Source organism: Phyllobates terribilis, unplaced genomic scaffold, assembly GCF_046119375.1.
Source record: "Phyllobates terribilis strain yellow unplaced genomic scaffold, ASM4611937v1 Scaffold_7__3_contigs__length_470593459, whole genome shotgun sequence".
Lineage (NCBI taxonomy): Eukaryota > Metazoa > Chordata > Amphibia > Anura > Dendrobatidae > Phyllobates > Phyllobates terribilis.
Window position 1 is genome coordinate 11,775,043 of NW_027362767.1, and position 25,248 is coordinate 11,800,290.

At 51.0% G+C, this 25,248-nt stretch overlaps 1 protein-coding gene across 4 annotated transcripts in view; it reads right to left on the reverse strand.

Moving 5' to 3' along the window:
* Positions 1-25,248, reverse strand: part of CEP128 (centrosomal protein 128) — a 331,982-nt gene that overhangs the window by 242,165 nt on the left and 64,569 nt on the right. For all 4 annotated transcript variants that reach the window (XM_073638150.1, XM_073638151.1, XM_073638149.1 and 1 more), the window contains 4 exons: positions 22,373-22,723; positions 10,350-10,566; positions 9,042-9,475; positions 8,542-8,706 (listed from right to left, as the gene is read on the reverse strand). In XM_073638150.1, the coding sequence (XP_073494251.1) occupies positions 8,542-8,706; positions 9,042-9,475; positions 10,350-10,566; positions 22,373-22,723 (1,167 nt within the window). The remainder of the gene's footprint in view (positions 1-8,541; positions 8,707-9,041; positions 9,476-10,349; positions 10,567-22,372; positions 22,724-25,248) is intronic.

Consider the following 25,248-nt stretch of genomic DNA (forward strand, 5'->3'; position numbering starts at 1 on the left):
TGGGGGCAGAGGCATTTATGGACCTGGGATAAATGCTCTCGTGTACAGTTATTATGGGGACAGAGGCATTTATGGGCCTGGGATAAACGCTCTCGTGTACAGTTATTATGGGGACAGAGGCATTTATGGGCCTGGGATAAACGCTCTTGTGTACAGTTATTATGGGGAGAGGCATTTATGGGCCTGGGATAAACGCTCTCGTGTACAGTTATTATTGGGACAGAGGCATTTATGGGCCTGGGATAAACGCTCTCGTGTACAGTTATTATGGGGGCAGAGGCATTTATGGGCCTGGGATAAACGCTCTCGTGTACAGTTATTATGGGGGCAGAGGCATTTATGGGCCTGGGATAAACGCTCTCGTGTACAGTTATTATGGGGGCAGAGGCATTTATGGGCCTGGGATAAACGCTCTCGTGTACAGTTATTATGGGGACAGAGGCATTTATGGACCTGGGATAAAAGCTCTCGTGTACAGTTATTATGGGGGCAGAGGCATTTATGGGCCTGGGATAAACGCTCTCGTGTACAGTTATTATGGGGGCAGAGGTATTTATGGGCCTGGGATAAACGCTCTCGTGTACAGTTATTATGGGGGCAGAGGTATTTATGGGCCTGGGATAAACGCTCTCGTGTACAGTTATTATGGGGGCAGAGGCATTTATGGGCCTGGGGTAAACGCTCTCGTGCACAGTTATTATGGGGGCAGAGGTATTTATGGGCCTGGGATAAACGCTCTCGTGTACAGTTATTATGGGGGCAGAGGCATTTATGGGCCTGGGATAAACGCTCTCGTGTACAGTTATTATGGGGTCATTTATGGGCCTGGGATAAACGCTCTCGTGTACAGTTATTATGGGGGCAGAGGCATTTATGGGCCTGGGATAAACGCTCTCGTGTACAGTTATTATGGGGGGCAGAGGCATTTATGGGCCTGGGATAAACGCTCTCGTGTACAGTTATTATGGAGGCAGAAGCATTTATGGGCCTGGGATAAACGCTCTCGTGTACAGTTATTATGGGGACAGAGGCATTTATGGGCCTGGGATAAACGCTCTCGTGTGCAGTTATTATGGGGGCAGAGACATTTATGGGCCTGGGATAAACGCTCTCGTGTACAGTTATTATGGGGACAGAGGCATTTATGGGCCTGGGATAAACGCTCTCGTGTGCAGTTATTATGGGGGCAGAAGCATTTATGGACCTGGGATAAACGCTCTCGTGTACAGTTATTATGGGGGCAGAAGCATTTATGGACCTGGGATAAACGCTCTCGTGTACAGTTATTATGGGGGCAGAAGCATTTATGGGCCTGGGATAAACGCTCTCGTGTACAGTTATTATGAGGGCAGAGGTATTTATGGGCCTGGGATAAACGCTCTCGTGTACAGTTATTATGGGGGCAGAGGCATTTATGGGCCTGGGATAAACGCTCTCGTGTACAGTTATTATGGGGGGCAGAGGCATTTATGGGCCTGGGATAAACGCTCTCGTGTACAGTTATTATGGAGGCAGAAGCATTTATGGGCCTGGGATAAACGCTCTCGTGTATAGTTATTATGGGGACAGAGGCATTTATGGGCCTGGGATAAACGCTCTCGTGTGCAGTTATTATGGGGGCAGAGACATTTATGGGCCTGGGATAAACGCTCTCGTGTACAGTTATTATGGGGACAGAGGCATTTATGGGCCTGGGATAAACGCTCTCGTGTGCAGTTATTATGGGGGCAGAAGCATTTATGGACCTGGGATAAACGCTCTCGTGTACAGTTATTATGGGGGCAGAAGCATTTATGGACCTGGGATAAACGCTCTCGTGTACAGTTATTATGGGGGCAGCGGTATTTATGGGCCTGGGATAAACGCTCTCGTGTACAGTTATTATGAGGGCAGAGGTATTTATGGGCCTGGGATAAACGCTCTCGTGTACAGTTATTATGGGGGCAGAGGCATTTATGGGCCTGGGATAAATGCTCTCGTGTACAGTTATTATGGGGACAGAGGCATTTATACACCTGGGATAAATGCTCTCGTGTATAGTTATTATGGGGGCAGAGACATTTATAGGCCTGGGATAAATGCTCTCGTGTACAGTTATTATGGGGACAGAAGCATTTATGGACCTGGGATAAACGCTCTCGTGTACAGTTATTATGGGGACAGAGGCATTTATGGGCCTGGGATAAACGCTCTCGTGTACAGTTATTATGAGGGCAGAAGCATTTATGGACCTGGGATAAACGCTCTCGTGTACAGTTATTATGGGGGCAGAGGCATTTATGGGCCTGGGATAAACGCTCTCGTGTACAGTTATTATGGGGGCAGAGGCATTTATGGGCCTGGGATAAACGCTCTCGTGTACAGTTATTATGAGGGCAGAAGCATTTATGGACCTGGGATAAACGCTCTCGTGTACAGTTATTATGGGGACAGAGGCATTTATGGGCCTGGGATAAACGCTCTCGTGTACAGTTATTATGAGGGCAGAAGCATTTATGGACCTGGGATAAACGCTCTCGTGTACAGTTATTATGGGGGCAGAGGCATTTATGGGCCTGGGATAAACGCTCTCGTGTACAGTTATTATGAGGGCAGAGGTATTTATGGGCCTGGGATAAACGCTCTCGTGTACAGTTATTATGGGGGCAGAGGCATTTATGGGCCTGGGATAAACGCTCTCGTGTACAGTTATTATGAGGGCAGAGGCATTTATGGGCCTGGGATAAACGCTCTCGTGTACAGTTATTATGGGGACAGAGGTATTTATGGGCCTGGGATAAACGCTCTCGTGTACAGTTATTATGGGGGCAGAGGCATTTATGGGCCTGGGATAAACGCTCTCGTGTACAGTTATTATGGGGGCAGAGGCATTTATGGGCCTGGGATAAACGCTCTCGTGTACAGTTATTATGAGGGCAGAGGTATTTATGGGCCTGGGATAAACGCTCTCGTGTACAGTTATTATGGGGGCAGAGGCATTTATGGGCCTGGGATAAACGCTCTCGTGTACAGTTATTATGGGGAGCAGAGGCATTTATGGACCTGGGATAAACGCTCTCGTGTACAGTTATTATGGGGACAGGGGCATTTATGGGCCTGGGATAAATGCTCTCGTGTGCAGTTATTATGGGGGCAGAGACATTTATGGGCCTGGGATAAACGCTCTCGTGTACAGTTATTATGGGGACAGAGGCATTTATGGACCTGGGATAAACGCTCTCGTGTGCAGTTATTATGGGGGCAGAAGCATTTATGGACCTGGGATAAACGCTCTCGTGTACAGTTATTATGGGGGCAGAGGCATTTATGGACCTGGGATAAACGCTCTCGTGTACAGTTATTATGGGGGCAGAGGTATTTATGGGCCTGGGATAAACGCTCTCGTGTACAGTTATTATGGGGGCATTTGTGGGCCTGGGATAAATGCTCTCGTGTACAGTTATTATGGGGGCAGAAGCATTTATGGACCTGGGATAAACGCTCTCGTGTACAGTTATTATGGGGGCAGAGGCATTTATGGGCCTGGGATAAACGCTCTCGTGTACAGTTATTATGGGGACAGAGGCATTTATAGGCCTGGGATAAACGCTCTCGTGTACAGTTATTATGGGGGCAGAGGCATTTATGGGCCTGGGATAAACGCTCTCGTGTACAGTTATTATGGGGACAGAGGCATTTATAGGCCTGGGATAAAAGCTCTCGTGTACAGTTATTATGGGGGCAGAGGCATTTATGGGCCTGAGATAAACGCTCTCGTGTACAGTTATTATGGGGGCAGAGACATTTATGGGCCTGGGATAAATGCTCTCGTGTACAGTTATTATGGGGGCAGAGACATTTATGGGCCTGGGATAAACGCTCTCGTGTACAGTTATTATGGGGGCAGAGGCATTTATGGGCCTGGGATAAAAGCTCTCGTGTACAGTTATTATGGGGACAGAGGCATTTATGGACCTGGGATAAACGCTCTCGTGTACAGTTATTATGGGGGCAGAGGTATTTATGGGCCTGGGATAAACGCTCTCGTGTACAGTTATTATGGGGGCAGAGGTATTTATGGGCCTGGGATAAACGCTCTCGTGTACAGTTATTTTGGGGGCATTTGTGGGCCTGGGATAAATGCTCTCGTGTACAGTTATTATGGGGACAGAGGCATTTATACACCTGGGATAAATGCTCTCGTGTATAGTTATTATGGGGGCAGAGACATTTATAGGCCTGGGATAAATGCTCTCGTGTACAGTTATTATGGGGGCAGAAGCATTTATGGACCTGGGATAAACGCTCTCGTGTACAGTTATTATGGGGACAGAGGCATTTATGGGCCTGGGATAAACGCTCTCGTGTACAGTTATTATGAGGGCAGAAGCATTTATGGACCTGGGATAAACGCTCTCGTGTACAGTTATTATGGGGGCAGAGGCATTTATGGGCCTGGGATAAACGCTCTCGTGTACAGTTATTATGGGGGCAGAGGCATTTATGGGCCTGGGATAAACGCTCTCGTGTACAGTTATTATGAGGGCAGAAGCATTTATGGACCTGGGATAAACGCTCTCGTGTACAGTTATTATGGGGACAGAGGCATTTATGGGCCTGGGATAAACGCTCTCGTGTACAGTTATTATGAGGGCAGAAGCATTTATGGACCTGGGATAAACGCTCTCGTGTACAGTTATTATGGGGGCAGAGGCATTTATGGGCCTGGGATAAACGCTCTCGTGTACAGTTATTATAAGGGCAGAGGCATTTATGGGCCTGGGATAAACGCTCTCGTGTACAGTTATTATGGGGACAGAGGTATTTATGGGCCTGGGATAAACGCTCTCGTGTACAGTTATTATGGGGGCAGAGGCATTTATGGGCCTGGGATAAACGCTCTCGTGTACAGTTATTATGGGGGCAGAGGCATTTATGGGCCTGGGATAAACGCTCTCGTGTACAGTTATTATGGGGACAGAGACATTTATGGGCCTGGGATAAACGCTCTCGTGTACAGTTATTATGGAGGCAGAAGCATTTATGGGCCTGGGATAAACGCTCTCGTGTACAGTTATTATGAGGGCAGAGGTATTTATGGGCCTGGGATAAACGCTCTCGTGTACAGTTATTATGGGGGCAGAGGCATTTATGGGCCTGGGATAAACGCTCTCGTGTACAGTTATTATGGGGAGCAGAGGCATTTATGGACCTGGGATAAACGCTCTCGTGTACAGTTATTATGGGGACAGGGGCATTTATGGGCCTGGGATAAATGCTCTCGTGTGCAGTTATTATGGGGGCAGAGACATTTATGGGCCTGGGATAAACGCTCTCGTGTACAGTTATTATGGGGACAGAGGCATTTATGGACCTGGGATAAACGCTCTCGTGTGCAGTTATTATGGGGGCAGAAGCATTTATGGACCTGGGATAAACGCTCTCGTGTACAGTTATTATGGGGGCAGAGGCATTTATGGACCTGGGATAAACGCTCTCGTGTACAGTTATTATGGGGGCAGAGGTATTTATGGGCCTGGGATAAACGCTCTCGTGTACAGTTATTATGGGGGCATTTGTGGGCCTGGGATAAATGCTCTCGTGTACAGTTATTATGGGGGCAGAAGCATTTATGGACCTGGGATAAACGCTCTCGTGTACAGTTATTATGGGGGCAGAGGCATTTATGGGCCTGGGATAAACGCTCTCGTGTACAGTTATTATGGGGACAGAGGCATTTATAGGCCTGGGATAAACGCTCTCGTGTACAGTTATTATGGGGGCAGAGGCATTTATGGGCCTGGGATAAACGCTCTCGTGTACAGTTATTATGGGGACAGAGGCATTTATAGGCCTGGGATAAAAGCTCTCGTGTACAGTTATTATGGGGGCAGAGGCATTTATGGGCCTGGGATAAACGCTCTCGTGTACAGTTATTATGGGGGCAGAGACATTTATGGGCCTGGGATAAATGCTCTCGTGTACAGTTATTATGGGGGCAGAGACATTTATGGGCCTGGGATAAACGCTCTCGTGTACAGTTATTATGGGGGCAGAGGCATTTATGGGCCTGGGATAAAAGCTCTCGTGTACAGTTATTATGGGGACAGAGGCATTTATGGACCTGGGATAAACGCTCTCGTGTACAGTTATTATGGGGGCAGAGGCATTTATGGACCTGGGATAAACGCTCTCGTGTACAGTTATTATGGGGGCAGAGGCATTTATGGGCCTGGGATAAAAGCTCTCGTGTACAGTTATTATGGGGACAGAGGCATTTATGGGCCTGGGATAAACGCTCTCGTGTACAGTTATTATGGGGGCAGAGACATTTATGGGCCTGGGATAAACGCTCTCGTGTACAGTTATTATGGGGGCAGAGGCATTTATGGGCCTGGGATAAAAGCTCTCGTGTACAGTTATTATGGGGACAGAGGCATTTATGGACCTGGGATAAACGCTCTCGTGTACAGTTATTATGGGGACAGAGGCATTTATGGGCCTGGGATAAACGCTCTCGTGTACAGTTATTATGGGGGCAGAAGCATTTATGGACCTGGGATAAACGCTCTCGTGTACAGTTATTATGAGGGCAGAGGCATTTGTGGGCCTGGGATAAATGCTCTCGTGTACAGTTATTATGGGGACAGAGGCATTTATGGGCCTGGGATAAACGCTCTCGTGTACAGTTATTATGGGGGCAGAAGCATTTATGGACCTGGGATAAACGCTCTCGTGTACAGTTATTATGAGGGCAGAGGCATTTGTGGGCCTGGGATAAACGCTCTCGTGTACAGTTATTATGGGGGCAGAGGCATTTATGGGCCTGGGATAAAAGCTCTCGTGTACAGTTATTATGGGGGCAGAGGTATTTATGGGCCTGGGATAAACGCTCTCGTGTACAGTTATTATGAGGGCAGAGGTATTTATGGGCCTGGGATAAATGCTCTCGTGTACAGTTATTATGGGGACAGAGGCATTTATGGGCCTGGGATAAACGCTCTCGTGTACAGTTATTATGGGGGCAGAAGCATTTATGGGCCTGGGATAAACGCTCTCGTGTACAGTTATTATGGGGGGCAGAGGTATTTATGGGCCTGGGATAAACGCTCTCGTGTACAGTTATTATGGGGGCAGAGGCATTTATGGGCCTGGGATAAACGCTCTCGTGTACAGTTATTATGAGGGCAGAGGTATTTATGGGCCTGGGATAAACGCTCTCGTGTACAGTTATTATGGGGGCAGAGGTATTTATGGGCCTGGGATAAACGCTCTCGTGTACAGTTATTATGAGGGCAGAGGTATTTATGGGCCTGGGATAAACGCTCTCGTGTACAGTTATTATGAGGGCAGAGGTATTTATGGGCCTGGGATAAACGCTCTCGTGTACAGTTATTATGGGGGCAGAGGTATTTATGGGCCTGGGATAAACGCTCTCGTGTACAGTTATTATGGGGGCAGAGGTATTTATGGGCCTGGGATAAACGCTCTCGTGTACAGTTATTATGGGGGCAGAGGTATTTATGGACCTGGGATAAACGCTCTCGTGTACAGTTATTATGAGGGCAGAGGTATTTATGGGCCTGGGATAAACGCTCTCGTGTACAGTTATTATGGGGGCAGAGGTATTTATGGGCCTGGGATAAACGCTCTCGTGTACAGTTATTATGGGGGCAGAAGCATTTATGGACCTGGGATAAACGCTCTCGTGTACAGTTATTATGGGGACAGAGGCATTTATGGGCCTGGGATAAACGCTCTCGTGTACAGTTATTATGGGGACAGAGGCATTTATGGGCCTGGGATAAACGCTCTCGTGTACAGTTATTATGGGGGCAGAGGTATTTATGGGCCTGGGATAAATGCTCTCGTGTACAATTATTATGGGGGCAGAAGCATTTATGGACCTGGGATAAACGCTCTCGTGTACAGTTATTATGGGGGCAGAAGCATTTATGGGCCTGGGATAAACGCTCTCGTGTACAGTTATTATGGGGGCAGAGGCATTTATGGACCTGGGATAAACGCTCTCGTGTACAGTTATTATGGGGGCAGAGGCATTTATGGGCCTTGGATAAACGCTCTCGTGTACAGTTATTATGGGGGCAGAGGCATTTATGGACCTGGGATAAACGCTCTCGTGTACAGTTATTATGGGGACAGAGGCATTTATGGGCCTGGGATAAACGCTCTCGTGTACAGTTATTATGGGGGCAGAGGCATTTATGGGCCTGGGATAAACGCTCTCATGTACAGTTATTATGGGGGCAGAGGCATTTATGGACCTGGGTTAAACGCTCTCATGCACTGACTCCTCAGACTTTGGATGCTGCCATGTCCCCCAATGTGACAAGTGCAGAAAAGCAAGGCGTCCACCCGCAGTTTGGGGGGCCGCGTCCTCCACCGTTAGAGCACAAGCATTTGTCTAAAGATATAAATGACAGAATAAAAAGTTTTGAAAACTTGTCCCTAACGGTGCGCAGCGCAGAGACAACGGTTTTGCAGGACGTGCCTGGATCTACACGTCGCACAGATGTGACCCCACCGGCTGACAATACCCACCTTCTGCTCCATATCCTGGGCCGCCAGCTGGTACTTGCACCTCAGGGCGGCGCTCTCCTCTTTGCCGCGAAGCGTTTCCTCCGACAGTTTATCGCACTCTATCTTCATCTTCTCCAGCCGCTGCCGCTCCGACTTCACCAGAGATTTGCTGTCAATCAGCTCGGCCTGAAAGTCACAATCATTCACAAGGTGAGAAAATGATGGCGACCACGAGGCGGAGGAGTCAGAGCGCGGAAGGCTTTCACTATTCAATCAAGAAGACAACACAGCCCGTCCCCAACACACAGCCCGTCCCCAACACACAGCCCGTCCCCAACACACAGCCCGTCCCCAACACACAGCCCGTCCCCAACACACTGACCGTCCCCCCCCCCACACTGACCGCCCCCCCCCCCACACTGACAGTCCCCCCTCCACACTGACAGTCCCCCCCCCACACTGACAGTCCCCCCCCACACTGACAGTCCCCCCCCCACACTGACCGTCCCCAACTCAAGTACCTTCAGCGTGCGGATGTGAGATTCCAGCTCCTCTCGCTCTTTCCGGACGTGTGCCAGCATCTCCTGCATGCTGCGTTCATGCTTGGCTTTGGTGGTCTGGGTAGCAGAGCGGAGGTCGGTCAGCTCCCGCTGGTGCACGTCCCGCTCCAACTTCAGCTGCCGTCCAGCTGAGCTCAGCTCTTCTCTGGCAAACTCTGCCTGTTTCTGGGCCTCACACAGGTTCCTCCTCAGATCTCTGCTGCTCTTCTCTTCCTGAGCCAGGCGGCTGCTGAGCTCTGCCCTCTGCGCGCTCAGGTCCCGCACGGACTCCTGCAGCTCCAGGACTTTCTCACTGCTCTTCTCATGAGCTCGACCAGAGGACAGAAGCTCGTCCTGCAGCCTCTCCCGCTCCGCTGCCACCTGCTGCTGAAGGTGGACCTGCTGCTGCAGCTCTCCTGTATGGTGGAGACAGAGACCATCAGGGTCAAGCAGAGACCGCGATCGCCACCTACCGCGGCCGGTGTATAGAATATATACTGTACAGAGGAGACAGAGACCGGGAATAAAGCACAACACAGAGAGCGTCATCTACTGCAGCCTGTGTTATTCAGAGGTTATACACGTGGGGGGACCTCCCTTACACCCAGCCTCCCCTACGCCCAGCCTCCCCTACGCCCAGCGTCCGCTACGCCCAGCGTCCGCTACACCCAGCGTCCGCTACACCCAGCGTCCGCTACACCCAGCGTCCCCTACACCCAGCGTCCCCTACACCCAGCGTCCGCTACACCCAGCGTCCCCTACACCCAGCGTCCCCTACACCCAGCGTCCCCTACACCCAGCGTCCCTTACACCCAGCGTCCCCTACACCCAGCGTCCCCTACACCCAGCGTCCCCTACACCCAGCGTCCCCTACACCCAGCGTCCCCTACACCCAGCGTCCCCTACACCCAGCGTCCCTTACACCCAGCGTCCCTTACACCCAGCGTCCCTTACACCCAGCGTCCCTTACACCCAGCGTCCCTTACACCCAGCGTCCCTTACACCCAGCGTCCCTTACACCCAGCCTCCCTTACACCCAGCCTCCCTTACACCCAGCCTCCCTTACACCCAGCCTCCCTTACACCCAGCCTCCCTTACACCCAGCCTCCCTTACACCCAGCCTCCCTTACACCCAGCCTCCCTTACACCCAGCCTCCCTTACACCCAGCCTCCCTTACACCCAGCCTCCCTTACACCCAGCCTCCCTTACACCCAGCCTCCCTTACACCCAGCCTCCCTTACTCGCAGCCTCCCTTACTCGCAGCCTCCCTTACTCGCAGTGTCCGTTACCTTGTAGCCGCCCTGCCAGTTCCTGGGCCTCGCGTACGTCTTTCTCCAGCTCCAACTGTTGGTCCTGGAGGTCAGCTATGCGCACTTGCCGCAGATGTAGCTCCTCCTCTTGCTGTGCGCGGCGGCTTAGCACCTCCGCCAGCTCCTTGCGCAGACTTTCTGCCTGCTGTACGGTGGCCTGAAGCTGACATTTCAGTTCATCCTTCTCTTTAAGTGCCTGTAAATAGATACAAAATATTATCACTTCTTTATAGTGTACGGCACAGACTGCGGATATTATGTCAAGTGAATGACAGAATATAGAAGCCGAATAAAGTGGTCAAAAACACAATTGGCTGATCGCTCGCTTGGTGAGCAGCTAGCAGCCCCTTATCTCCTGGAAAGCAATGAAATACCACCGGTCCTCATAGATTGGAGATTTGATTTCTGGTCGGCACAGGGATGACACTGGGGAGATCACAATATCTCACCGCTGCCGTCACTCTGTCAGGATTTCGTCAGGGATTCGCAAGAACACGATCTCGACTACTCACTACATAGGTATCGGCAAGCGTCCAGTGAGCATATGGCGTCACACCTCCGGATTCCAACTCATGGAATATGTGTATACGCCCCTGTACGGTCACGGTCAGCTTCACGATAGCCCAATTATTAGTATCCATATCCATATTGTTTCCTAGCTGACCCTGCCACACAAAATAGGAGTCCCATTAGTATCAGACGTATCCAACTGGAGATATTCCATATTTCGTGTTGGTGCCGAACATCTGGAGACCTCTGTTAAATTCCCATTGACGTTCTTGGAATATTGGAAATGTGTTTGAAGCCTAAACGAGCTTTTTTCCTCACCCAGGTGTAAATTATCGCAGGCCTGCGTCAGTGGAAACTGCCCTCGCATTTTAATTGGGTTGGTAGCACCCTTACTGCTAGCATTGCTACCTCTCTGTGTGTTAATTTGCATAGAAGCCACTGGCCAAAGTGTCAGCTCTTCTCCTGTGGGTGATATGTGGCATGCAGACAACTCTTTAGATTTTCAGCTCTATCTTGTGACAAATGGTGGATAAGGGAGGGATGAGAGGGGCTTCAGGGAGAGAGAAAAAAAATCCTTAATATTTTTCTTAATATCTCCATGACATCTTCCCCAATTTGAGGTGGCATAGGGGCTGATTTACATATCGCCCCTTAAGCCCACCTCCTGGCCCACCCTTCCTGCTGATCCAACAAGCCGTGGACCCAACTCGTCCACCACTCTGACCGACTGGGGATCCAGCTTTCTGATCACCCTGACCGGTTCGGCGTACATTTTCCCAACACCTCTGACCAGCTATGGGTACCTTCCTCCCATAGTCCTGACAGACAGGGGGACACACCTTTCTCTTACCTTGCCAGTTGTGGGGCCTACCTTTTCACTTGTCATTGTTACCGTGGGAGCTGTGCTCACTATGGCAGAGCTAAGACCGGCCATGTCACAGTCTGTCGTGACACTGATCGGGTGCACGGGACCACTTTCCCTATGACCCCAGTGTTTCTCCCCATCATTTCTCATCACCTCTGGAGCCGTGCTAGTCATGGGGCAGTTACCATTGACCATGTCACCATCTAGCGTGACACTGGTCACACGCAGGACAACCTGCTTCCTGGTGTCCACGCCTGCTCCCCTTGTCCATAGCACTTATAATGGGGGATCCTCAGCAGCATCACCCCGCGGGGTGAGGTGGTTGAGTTCCCCTTTACCACAACATACACTTTTATCATACATCACATTGACATTTTTGACAGTGGCATTACATGACAGATCAGATCTGGGAGGGTTGTCAGGAACATATTGGGCAACCAACCGTCCTAGATCAGTTACCAATAGCACATTAGTGGGGAGATTCTCTGACACCCCCACTTCCCTTAACCCCCTCCCCGCACCCCAGTCCAGGAAAACTCGGGCCACCGGTATGGGACGGCAAACATCACCAAACCCGGTGACAGTCAGGGTCTTCCCAGGAAGGAGTTCTTCGGGTAACACAAACTCAGGGCGGATGAGGGAGCGTTCTGCGCCGGTGTCCTTAAGGGGGACAGTGACAGTGTTGCTCACAGTAACCGGTTGTAAGTTCTCATGGGCCCGGCCAACTGCCCCACCCACAAAAAGAATGGCTGCAGTAGGCCTTGGGGCCTCAGGTGTGGGGTCCATCTTCTGCCTCTTCGGGCAGACAAGGCTGATGTGACCCGTTTGGTCATAAGTATAGTACTTACAGGAGTCAAATGCTGGCCGGATGCTGGAAGATGAGGCAGGATCCACTGAGGGCCGGCTGGCTGGAACACTGGGGGTGGTCGTCGGCTTACCCCCTTTCCAGCTGGCGGTGGCGGACTTCCGCACCTCTGGTGTGCGGTTGGCCTCATAGGCATCTGCGATCTGAGCTGCTTTGGCGGCTTCCTTTGGCTCCCAGTCAAGCACAAACTGTCTCACTTCCACTGGGCAAAGATGAAGAAACTGGTCCTTCACCATCAGATCCCTCAGGTCCTCAAAGGTGGTGACTGACAGTCCTCGGATCCAGTGCTCAAAGTTGGTTCTGAGCCCATTCACCACATTACTGTAGCTATCATGTGGTCCACGTTGGAGGGCTCTGAACTTTTTTAGGTAAACCTCCAGAGTCAGCTGGTACTTTTTTTTATCATGGCCTGCTTGACGGCCTCATAGTCTCCATCTTGTTCTCGAGGGAGAGAAGCAGACACCTCCAGAGCTTTTTTCTCTGAGCCCTGGAGTTAAGTACCCGGCAGCTGGTTATGTCTGCAGGCTTTTTCAAATCCCCGCAGAAATATGTCCAAGTCTCAGTCCTTTTCCATTACCGGGAAATGCTCAGGACGGGGTTTAAAACAGTTGGCACTGTTGGACTCACGGGTCTGTGTGGAGGATGACTCCTTCTGAACACGGGCTAGCTCCAGTTGGTACTGACGCTCCCGATCAGCAGCCTCTCGGTCAGCTTGGGCCTGTTGCTCTGCTCTCTCAGCCTGCGGCTGTCGCTCAGCCCGGTCAGCTTGGCCTCGTTGCTCTGCTCTCTCAGCCTGGGGCTGTCGCTCAGCCTGGTCAGCTTGGTCCCTCTGCTCTGCTCTCTCAGCCTGGGGCTGTCGCTCAGCCTGGTCAGCTTGGCCTCATTGCTCTGCTCTCTCAGCCTGGGGCTGTCGCTCAGCCCGGTCAGCTTGGCCTCGTTGCTCTGCTCTCTCAGCCTGGGGCTGTCGCTCAGCCTGGTCAGCTTGGCCTCGTTGCTCTGCTCTCTCAGCCTGGGGCTGTCGCTCAGCCTGGTCAGCTTGGTCCCGTTGCTCTGCTCTCTCAGCCTGGGGCTGTCGCTCAGCCTGGTCAGCTTGGCCTCGTTGCTCTGCTCTCTCAGCCTGGGGCTGTCGCTCAGCCTGGTCAGCTTGGTCCCGTTGCTCTGCTCTCTCAGCCTGGGGCTGTCGCTCAGCCTGGTCAGCTTGGCCTCGTAGCTCTGCTCTCTCAGCCTGGGGCTGTCGCTCAGCCTGGTCAGCTTGGCCTCGTAGCTCTGCTCTCTCAGCCTGGGGCTGTCGCTCAGCCTGGTCAGCTTGGTCCCGTTGCTCTGCTCTCTCAGCCTGGGGCTGTCGCTCAGCCTGGTCAGCTTGGCCTCGTTGCTCTGCTCTCTCAGCCTGGGGCTGTCGCTCAGCCTGGTCAGCTTGGCCTCGTTGCTCTGCTCTCTCAGCCTGGGGCTGTCGCTCAGCCTGGTCAGCTTGGTCCCGTTGCTCTGCTCTCTCAGCCTGGGGCTGTCGCTCAGCCTGGTCAGCTTGGCCTCGTAGCTCTGCTCTCTCAGCCTGGGGCTGTCGCTCAGCCTGGTCAGCTTGGCCTCGTAGCTCTGCTCTCTCAGCCTGGGGCTGTCGCTCAGCCTGGTCAGCTTGGCCCCGTTGCTCTGCTCTCTCAGCCTGGGGCTGTCGCTCAGCCTGGTCAGCTTGGCCTCGTTGCTCTGCTCTCTCAGCCTGGGGCTGTCGCTCAGCCTGGTCAGCTTGGCCCCGTTGCTCTGCTCTCTCAGCCTGGGGCTGTCGCTCAGCCCGGTCAGCTTGGGCCTGTTGCTCTGCTCTCTCAGCCTGGGGCTGTCGCTCAGCCTGGTCAGCTTGGTCCCATTGCTCTGCTCTCTCAGCCTGGGGCTGTCGCTCAGCCTGGTCAGCTTGGCCTCGTAGCTCTGCTCTCTCAGCCTGGGGCTGTCGCTCAGCCTGGTCAGCTTGGTCCCGTTGCTCTGCTCTCTCAGCCTGGGGCTGTCGCTCAGCCTGGTCAGCTTGGCCTCGTAGCTCTGCTCTCTCAGCCTGGGGCTGTCGCTCAGCCTGGTCAGCTTGGCCCCGTTGCTCTGCTCTCTCAGCCTGGGGCTGTCGCTCAGCCTGGTCAGCTTGGCCTCGTTGCTCTGCTCTCTCAGCCTGGGGCTGTCGCTCAGCCTGGTCAGCTTGGCCCCGTTGCTCTGCTCTCTCAGCCTGGGGCTGTCGCTCAGCCCGGTCAGCTTGGGCCTGTTGCTCTGCTCTCTCAGCCTGGGGCTGTCGCTCAGCCCGGTCAGCTTGGCCTCGTTGCTCTGCTCTCTCAGCCTGGGGCTGTCGCTAAGCCTGGTCAGCTTGGGCCTGTAGCTCTGCTCTCTCAGCCTGGGGCTGTCGCTCAGCCTGGTCAGCTTGGGCCTGTTGCTCTGCTCGCTCCTGGAATTTCAGGAATAGCTGCAGTCGTCCGTCACGATCGTCTGCGGCGAGCTGCTCCAGGGCCATCTGCAGGTAGGGATCCATACTACCCTGGCTGCGGTTATGGCTGGCAATCATAGGTGGGACCCCTGCAGCAACGCCATCCGGGTCTTGGCTGGCCGCCCCATCGTCAGGGCTCTGCTGTCGGACAGGCTCTGCAGCACATTGCAACAGTTCAGCAAACATTTGGGCCTTGTTTTTGCCCGTGGGGTCAATCTGTCTCAGCTCACAGAGGGCGATGAGAGTGGCCTTCGACTGCTGGGTATACCAGGGCTCTCCACGTGTAGCCATCATTGCCAAATAAAAGATAGGACAGAAAAACAAGAGGAGGGGAAGGAATGCAACTGCTACACGTACAGTAATGTCCCAGATAAAAAATATTAAAACACTGAGAGTCTGAGTTCTTAAAACTTTGCACAGAATTCTCGCAAGAACTGAGAAAGTTTTCAGTGACAGGAATGATTGCTCAATCCAGCCACTGATGATCTGTAATATCCCACCGCTTGTCACTAGTTTGTCAGAGAGCCACAGGGACGACACCGGGGAGATCACACAATATCTCACCGTTGCCGTCACTCTGTCAGGATTCCGTCAGGGATTCGCAAGCACACGATTCCGACTACTCACTATGTAGGTATCGGCAAGTGACCAGTGAGCGTATGGCGCCACACCTCCAGATTCCAACGCATGGAATATGTAACTGTACGGTCACTGTCAGCTTCACAATAGCCCAATTACTATTATTCGCTGCCACCACCGTCCATATTTGAAATATAATACAGGCCTGGTCAGAAGCCTGCGTTGTGGTAGCGTATATGGCTTCCGGAAAGGGAATGATTACAGAGCAAAAGAAACAGGACTATTACATTTTATATTTAATCCAAAAGGAAGGCAATGTTATGAAAAATATACAAAGATTTTACAAAACGGGACATTACAATACAGAATATACAGTCACACAAAATAGACAGGATTAAAGAAGACTTAAATACTAGACAGATCGCAGAGACGATTCTGTTTAACCGGAGGGGGGGAGCCCCACTTATTGATTTGACTGTTATCGAACAGGATCCATTGCTTATAGTCTCTATACTCCCCTGGCAATGAATATGGATCGATCTTCAGTTGGATCTTTTATGCCAAAGAGGGGACCTGCCTACACGCCCCTTGTGCTGACATCATGTGGGCTGGTCTCCACCCTTCATGTTTTTATTAAAAACTCTAACTTCTTTGATAACTCCTAACTGGTTGATCGCAGAAGCCCGAACGTGATTTCATATTTTTTATTATGAATTTACCTTTCCATAGAGACTACACATGGCATAGTTGCAATCCGTTATTCTGGTACTTTTGCACCCCAGCCCCACGAAGGGGCTTACAGTGACGGGAAAATATCCATATTGTTCCCTAGCTGACCCTGCCTCTCAAAATATGGGTCCCATTAGTATCGGACGTATCCAACTGGAGATATGCCATATTTCATGTTGGTGCTGAACATCTGGAGACCTCTATTAAATTCCGTTTGACATTCTGGGAATATTGGGAGTTGTGGCAAGACGACTCGCTCGGCTCTCCGGAGGCAGACACAGGACACACGGTTTGGGTAAGCTTCCTGCGGGTTTATTGTGCAGCATAAACTCCAGCAGCGTCCCAATAAAATAAACAGGCCCTCTTGGGGTTAACGGGGAAACAAAAGATGAAAATATAACAGGGTCCTCTTAGCCAGCAAGGCCTTTGCCGGCTGCAGATAATCCTGTGAAGTGTACACAACACCAGTCCTCCGGTGTTGCTCTCTGGTGTCAGCCACACACAGCCTGGAGACCTCAATCTCCAGACCACACACTCCACCCAGGAAACAAACTGACTGAACACTTATACTCTGTTCAGCCACACCCTGAGGGGAGGTATGAGGAATGACTTCCCTCCCATCTCTACGTTATTCCCATAAAACCACACCCTTTTAAAGAGGTAACCCCCAGCATATAATAAGCTGGCAGAACAACTATTGGTTTCAATTCACACAGGCCAGCAACCTGCGTGACACATACCTCCCCTTGCATATAATATCAGTGACTCTGTCACATATTCCTCCCCTCTGCCCAAAGCCGGGGGTTTGGGCACCTTCCTACACCAGGCAGGGAATCCTAGAGAGGGCATCCGCTTTCCCATGAAACTTCCCGGGCCTATGCTCCACGTGAAAGTTAAAATTTTGGAGCCCTAGGAACCATGTAGTTACCCTGGCGTTTTTTCTCCTCTTCTCCCTCAACCATCTCAACGGGGCATGGTCTTATATTAATTTAAACTTCCGGCCTAGTAGGTAATATTTTAGTGTATCCATGGCCCACTTTATGGCTAAACTCTCTTTCTCTACTATTGCGTAGTTCTTCACGCAGGACGAAAGCTTCCGGCTCAGATAGAGAACAGGATGGTCTTCCCCATTTATCTCTTGAGAAGGTACGGCCCCTAGACCAACCTCTGAAGCGTCTGTCTGGACCACAAATTCTTTCCTAAAGTCTGACGCGACCAGGACCGACTGCTTGCACAGTGCTACCGTCAACTGTTGAAAGGCGGTCTCTGTTTCTTCCATCCATTTCACCATGGTTGATTTGGTGCCTTTTAGAAGATCCGTCAGTGGTGCAGCCATCATGGCGAAATTCGGTATAAACCGCCAGTAATATCCCACCAATCCCAGGAATGCTCTTACTTGCTTCTTGGAGAGCGATTGCGGCCAGGTCTGGATTGCCTCCACTTTCTTGACTTGCGGCTTTATTTTGCCTCTCCCAACGACATAACCCAAGTACTTGGCCTCTTCTTTTCTAACGGCGCATTTTTTCAGATTTATAGTAAATCCCGCCTTTCTCAGAGAATCCAGAATGGCCTGTAGTTTAGGTAGAGGACTAGCCCAGTCTGGGCTAAAGACCACGTTGTCGTCAAGGTAGGCAGCAGCATACTTCTTACGTGGGGCTAGGATCCGATCCATAGCCCTCTGGAAGGTGGCTTGTGCCCCCTGTAGTCCGAACGGCATCCGCATGTATTGAAAACACCCATCAGGTGTCGAGAAAGCAGTCTTCTCCTTGGCCGTCTGGGACATGGGGATCTGCCAGTAACCCTTCGTCAGGTCAAGAGTGGTGATGTACCTCGCCGGTCAAAGTCTCTCGATGAGTTCGTCGATGCGGGGCATCGGATACGCGTCACACTTGGATACCTCATTCAGCCAGCGGTAGTCATTACAAAACCTCCATTCTCCATTGGGTTTTGGCACGAGGACGATTGGGCCCGATCACCCACTCTATGACTCCTCTATCACCCGAGGTATAACATCCTCTTCACCTCGGCCGAGATCACCTCCCGGTGTGCTTCCGGAATCCGGTACGGCTTCGGATTCACTCTTACGTGCGGCTCTGTTAGCACGTCATGATCTACCACCTGAGTATGTCCCGGCAACTCTGAGAACAGCTCCCGATTCCGCTGTAGTAGTTCTCGACACTGTTGCTTCTGGACTGGCGATAGAGTCTCTGCAATGGTGACCTCCTCCACCTTGCCTTCAGGTGCGGCTTCCAGGCAAGGAGTTTCCACAGGTTCCCGGTCCCGCCACAGCTTGAGCAAGTTCACATGGTATATTTGGTGCAGCTTTCTTAGGCCAGGCTGGTGGACTTTATAATTAACCTTGCTGACTTTCTCTACCACCTCGTACGGACCTAGCCATTTGGCCAGGAACTTGCTCTCGACGGTAGGGATTATCACAAAAACACGGTCCTTGGGCTGGAACTGTCTTAGTCTCACTGACCAGTTATATATCCTCAACTGGGCTTCCTGCGCCTGGAGGAGATGTTCCTTCAAGATGGGCATCACCTTTGACATTCTCTCCTGTAACTGGGCAACATGTTCGATGATACTTCGGTGTGGCGTGACCTCGGCCTCCCAGGTTTCCTTGGCGATGTCTAGGAGACCTCTTGGATGCCGCCCATATAGGAGCTCAAACGAAGAGAAGCCAGTAGAGGCTTGAGGAACTTCTCTGACGGAGAAAAGTAGAAATGGGAGCAGGTAGTCCCAGTCTCGCCATCCTTTTCAACGACCTTCTTGAGCATCGCCTTTAAGGTCTTGTTGAAGCGTTCCACTAGGCCGTCCGTCTGTGGATGATAAACCGAGGTCCGAAGCTGAGCTATTTGAAGGACTCTGCAAAGCTCCTTCATCACCTTGCTCATGAAGGGGGTTCCTTGGTCTGTCAGAATCTCTTTTAGCAGACCTGATCAAGCAAAAATATGGACCAGCTCTCGGGCTATACTTTTACTGGACGAGTTCCTTAGGGGTACCGGCTTCGGGGGACCGGGTCGCATAGTCATTGACCACCAGGATATATTGGTGGCCCAGAGCTGATTTAACTAAGGGACCCACGAGGTCCATGGCAATCCTGTCAAAGGGAACCTCTATCACAGGTAGTGGAACTAAGGGGCTAAGAAAGTGGGAAGAGAGAGCACTTATTTGGCAGGTGGGGCAGGACCTACAATAGTTCTGAATTTCTCGGTAACACCCTGGCCAATAAAACCTTCTCGGTATCCTCTCCTGAGTTTTCTCAACCCCCAGGTGTCCCCCCAGAACATGTGAATGGGCCATATCTAGTACCCTCCGTCTATATGGCCCCGGCACTAAAAGCTGTTCCACTATCTCACCGCCCCTTAGTTTGGCCACCCGATATAGCAACTCCCCCTGCACTGCAAAGTGGAGGAAGCTGGTGTCGGCCCCCAGCTCTTCGGCAACCCCATTACATACAGTAACCTGCCCCCTTTAAGGTCAGGTCTCGAATTTGAGCAGTCCCAAAGTTCTCTCCGGACATATCTAACTCAGGGAGGTCGCCCTCCTCGGTCACCGTCTCGCCCTCGTCGCCGGCAAGGACGCACAGTGGGAACTCATCCACCTGAGACTTCATCGGGGGTTCTTCTCCAGGGATCTGGCTTTTGCCCACACTACTTAGTCCAGTTCCCTTCCCTTACAGGTCCCAAAAAAAAGAAAAATCACGGCCCAGTATGACCGGTAGTATCAGGTCCTTAACCACCCCGACTTCGTGGGATTGGGCACCAGTCCGTTCGAACGGTCACTGTGGCCACGGGGTAGTCCTTGGCATCGCCATGGATGCACAGTTTTGGAAGGGATCAACTGGTGGGGAAGGGCAGCTCTGATTAAGGTCACCAGACTCCCAGAGTCTAACGGTCCAAGCACTTTAACTCCATTAATAGATACGGCACATGCCTGCGGCCCCTCGCCGGGTCGACAGTCCACACTGCAGACTGGGTAAGCATAATAGGAGACCCGTCTGCCTAGGCTACAGTCCATGGGCTCAGGGGACATATGACACCTGGCGGCTACGTGTCCAGGGTTGTGACACCGCCATCAGACTATATCCTTAACCCCAGTGGGAGTGGGACGCCCTCCAGTTGTGGCTGTAGACCTTTTCAGTGGTGAACCCGTCCCCTTTTGGGTATCCCAGTATGGGGCAGTGACTATATCCAGTTTCCCGAGGGATTTCTCAACCACCTGGTACCTCTCTACCAGGCCAATGAAGTCATCTGTGTTCTGAGGATCGCCCTGGGCAACCCAGGTCTGTACTGGTTTGGGAAGGGAATGCATGAATCTGTCAATCACCACCCACTCAACCGTCTGGGCCGGAGTGGAGGACTCTGACCTACTGTATCTCGTTCAGAAGTGGTTGCAGACAAACATCTGCGAGCGAGGGGGTTTGTCGCCGGCATACGCCCAGTGATAGACTTGTTGAGCTCTCACCGCCATATTCACTGCCAGGCGTGCTAAGATCTCTGTCTTTAGTTTAGAATATTCCTTGGCATCCTGCAGAGCCAAGTCGTAATATGCCTTCTGAGGTTCACCAGACAAATATGGCGCCAGAACCTCTGCCCACTGTTCTGGTGGAAGTCTTTCCCGATCAGCCACCCGCTCAAAGAAAGTCAAAAATGCTTCTACATCATCCCTGGGGGTCATTTACTGCATGGCCCATCTTACCGCCTTCCTGGTGTGGGAATCATCAGTCGACCCTGGAGGTGGTGCGGTCGCCCTGCCTTGGATGGCGTCCGCCAGAAGTTGTATCTGCTGTTGCGACTCCTGCTGGTGCTGCTGTTGCGCCTTTTGCTGCAACTGGATCTGTTGAAGCAACAGTTTGGTCGTCTCCTGGTGCAGCTGCTGGTTATGCAAGTGCTGTTGGTGCATCTGTTGTTGGCTCAGCACCAGGTGCTTAATGAGCTCCTCCATGCTGCCGGACTTCTCTGGCTGGGTGGCAGCCTGCACCCAGGAAATCCACCATTTCTTATAACAGGCACACATGCGAGAGGTAGTGGGATCGATGCCCGCATTCTCCACCAACTGTGGCAAGACGACTCCCTCGGCTCTCCGGAGGCAGACACAGGACACACGGTTTGGGTAAGCTTCCTGCAGGTTTATTGTGCAGCATAAACTCCAGAAGGTGTCCCAATAAAATAAACAGGCCCTCTTGGGGCTAACGGGGAAACAAAAGATGAAAATATAACAGGGTCCTCTTAGCCAGCAAGGCCTTTGCCGGCTGCAGATAGTGCTGTGAAGTGTCCGCAACACCAGTCCTCCGGTGTTGCTTTCTGGTGTCAGCCACACACAGCCTGGAGAACTCAATCTCCAGACCACACACTCCACCCAGGAAACAAACTGACTGAACACTTATACTCTGTTCAGCCACACCCTGAGGGGAGGTATGGGGGATGACTTCCCTCCCATCGCTACATTCATTCCCATAAAACCACACCCTTTTAAAGAGGTAACCCCCAGCATATAATATGCTGGCAGAAAATCTATTGGTTTCAATTCACACAGGCCAGCAACCTGCGTGACATATACCTCCCCTCACATTGGGGTTGGTAGTACCCTTACTGCTAGCATTGCTACCTCTCTGTGTGTTAATTTGCATAGAAGCCACTGGCCAAAGTGTCAGCTCTTCTCCTGTGGGTGATAATTGGCATACAGACAGCTCTTTAGATTGTCAGCTCTGTCTTGTGACAAATGGTGGATAAAGAAGGGGTGAGAGGGGCTTCAGGGAAAGAGAAAAAAAAAATCCTTAATATTTTTCTTAATATCTCCATGACATTCAGTAACACTCAAGTAAAGTTTTCAATCCCAGTGACTGTAGCAAGAGACTAATGTAAATGAGGTCTGTGTAGACAGGCGGATGATGGGTGAGCAGTCCGCGGAGCAGACGCCAGACGAGCCAGCACGGCCACAAAGCCTTACATGAGGAGACTTCACAAAGGCCGATCGTGGATCAAGTGCGGACCACTTACCTGAGAGCAGCGCTCAGATGAGAAGCTCATGGACTCCTCTTTCTTCTGCAGCTCCCGTTCCACCTTCTTACATTTCAGCTTCCAATATTTCACGGTCTCCTGCGCCTTCGATTTCAGATCTTCCCTTTTCTTTTCAGCCTCTAGACGTGAGGCCTCTGCCTGCCTCAGTTCAGAGAGGCACCTTTCAGCCTCCTGCGTCACCTCCTCGAGTTGCTGCCCCAGCTGAGAATTTTGACTCTCAAACTGTCTCCGCTCCTGTTCACACGTCTCATAGCGGCTCTGGATGTCCTTCACCTGCTGCAGCATCCTCAGCTGCTGTCGCTCCCGCTTCTCCATGTCTGAGGTCAAGGTCTGCAAGACGGGAGGGGAGAATGAGAATATGGGGAACGGCAGAAATAGCATTCAATAACACTTCAAAACCGGGAGGAAAACAAAGAAAGCTTAGAGGCTTCTGGAGAACAGGAGAAGTCCCAGAAGACTGGAGAAGAGCAAATGTTGTCCCTATCTTCAAAAAGGAGAAGAAGGTGCAACCAGGGACCTATAGGCCTGTGAGCCTTACTTCTATACCAGTGGGCACAAACAGTGAGCCATAAATACAATTATTAAACAACATGTATGCAAGTACCTTTATGAGAATGAAGGGATTAACCAGAGCCAGCATGTGTTTGTAAGTAATAAGTCACATCAGACTAACTTAATTTCCTTCTATGACAGAAACACTGACTGGGTGGATAAGGGAAATGTCAAGATATACTATATCTATCACTTCAGCAAAGCATTTGACAAAATATCTCATACCATCCTTATTGAAAAAATGACCAACAATGGAATGGACAAGGCAACTGTTAGATGGATTCATTGTTAAATGGTGGCACATCCAGTTGGAAGCATGTCTCAAGTGGAGACACCACAAGGCTCTGTCCTGGGCCCTGTGCTGTTCAACATCTTTATCAATGATTTAGATGAAGGAATTGAGGGTAAACTGATTAAATTTGCTGATGACACAAAGCTAGGAGGGATAGCTAATACTAGAGAAGAGAGAGAGGATTCAAAAAGATCGAAACAGACGAACTGTGGACAGCAACTAACAGAATGGTTTATAACAGGGAGAAATACAAAGTCCTACATCTGAATGAAAAAAAGCATATACAGAATGGGAGGAATAGGGCTAAGCAACAGCACGTGTGAAAGAGACTTGGGTATACTAATAGATCACAGACTACACATGAGTCAACAGTGTGATGCAGCAGCAAAAAAGGCAAACACCTTTCTGGGATGTATTAACAGAAGCATACGGTGTAGATCACGTGAAGTAGTTATCCCCCTCTGCTCCTCCTTGGTCAGACCTCATCTGGATACTGTGTCCAGTTCTGGGAGCTACATCTTAAAAAAAGACATTGAAAAACTGGAGCAAGTTCAGAGAAGATAGAGAAAAATGGATGCACTACAATGTCACTTTAAGGAAATAATAAAATATTTCCTAACGGAGTCTCCAAGATAGGGTGAAATGTGAGACCAGGCTTATCTGTCCAATGTCCATGTGTATGGATAAGCCGCTTGGGAGCAAGACACAGGCGGTGCAGCTTGTGCGGTGGAGTGATGTCAGAAGTGATGGAGTAGGAGACAGCCGGTGGGAGGTCCAGGATGGATGTGCAGCGCTGTTCCTATAACAGGGAAGTAATGAAAGGATCGTCCAGGATGGTTAAATGAAGACGATGCGCTCCTTCAGGATAGCAGTCCAGAAAATGTGCAGAAAGTGTGAGCACATAGGTGGAAAACCACCACCAGGTGGGTGTGCCGGCCGGTCACACCCGCGTGGCTGCTGAAAGAAGGAATAAATGCGCTCGATGCCTGTGTCACGTCAAAACAGCAGTGGGCTTCTCTGAAAGAGATACACCCGGCGGTAATCTGAAACGTTTGAGGCCAAGGCCTCCTGACGAAGGAGGCTGTGGCCTCAGAAACGCATTGGATTAGTGCCGGGTGTATCTGTTTCTGGACTGCTATCCTGAAGGAGCGCATCGTCTTCATTTAACCATCCTGCACGATCCATTCATTACTTCCCTGTTATAGGAACAGCGCTGCACATCCATCCTGGACCTCCCGCCGGCTGTCTCCTACGCCATCACTACACACGCCGGATCGGCATGCTTCTGACATCGCTCCACCGCACAAGCAGCACCTCCTGTGTCTTGCTCCCAAGAGGCTTATCCATACACATGGACATTGGACAGATAAGCCTGGTCTCACATTTCACCCTATCTTGGAGAGTCAGGTAGAAAATATTCAATTATTTCTTTAAAGTGACATTGTAGCGCATCCTATTTTTCTCTATTTGCTTTTTCTACGTTTAGCACTTGGGTACACAGTGCTACAGGAGTGCAGCTCTTTGTCATACGTTTTATAGGCAGCAGCGCTATTGCATATTGTCTTTGTATTAAATTCAGAGAAGAGCGACCAGGATGGTGACCGATCTGCAAACTGTGTCCTATGAGGAACGGTTACAGGATCTGGGAATGTTTAGCTGCAAAAGAGAAGACTGAGAGGAGACTTAATAGCTGTCTACAAATATGTCAAGGGCTGTCACATTGTAGAAGGATTATCTTTATTCTCATTTGCACAAAGACAGACTAGGAGCAAAGGGATGAAACTGAAAGGGAGAAGATACAGATTAGATATTAGAAGACTCTTTTTGACAGTGAGGAGATCAATGAGTGGAACAGGCGGCCACGAGAGGTGGTGAGTTCCCCTTCAATGGACGTCTTCACACAGAGGCTGGACAGACATCTGTCTGAGATGGTTTAGTGACTCCTGCAGTGAGCCGGGGGTTGGACACGAGGACCCCGGGGATCCCCTCCGAGAACATTCTAGGATTGTAG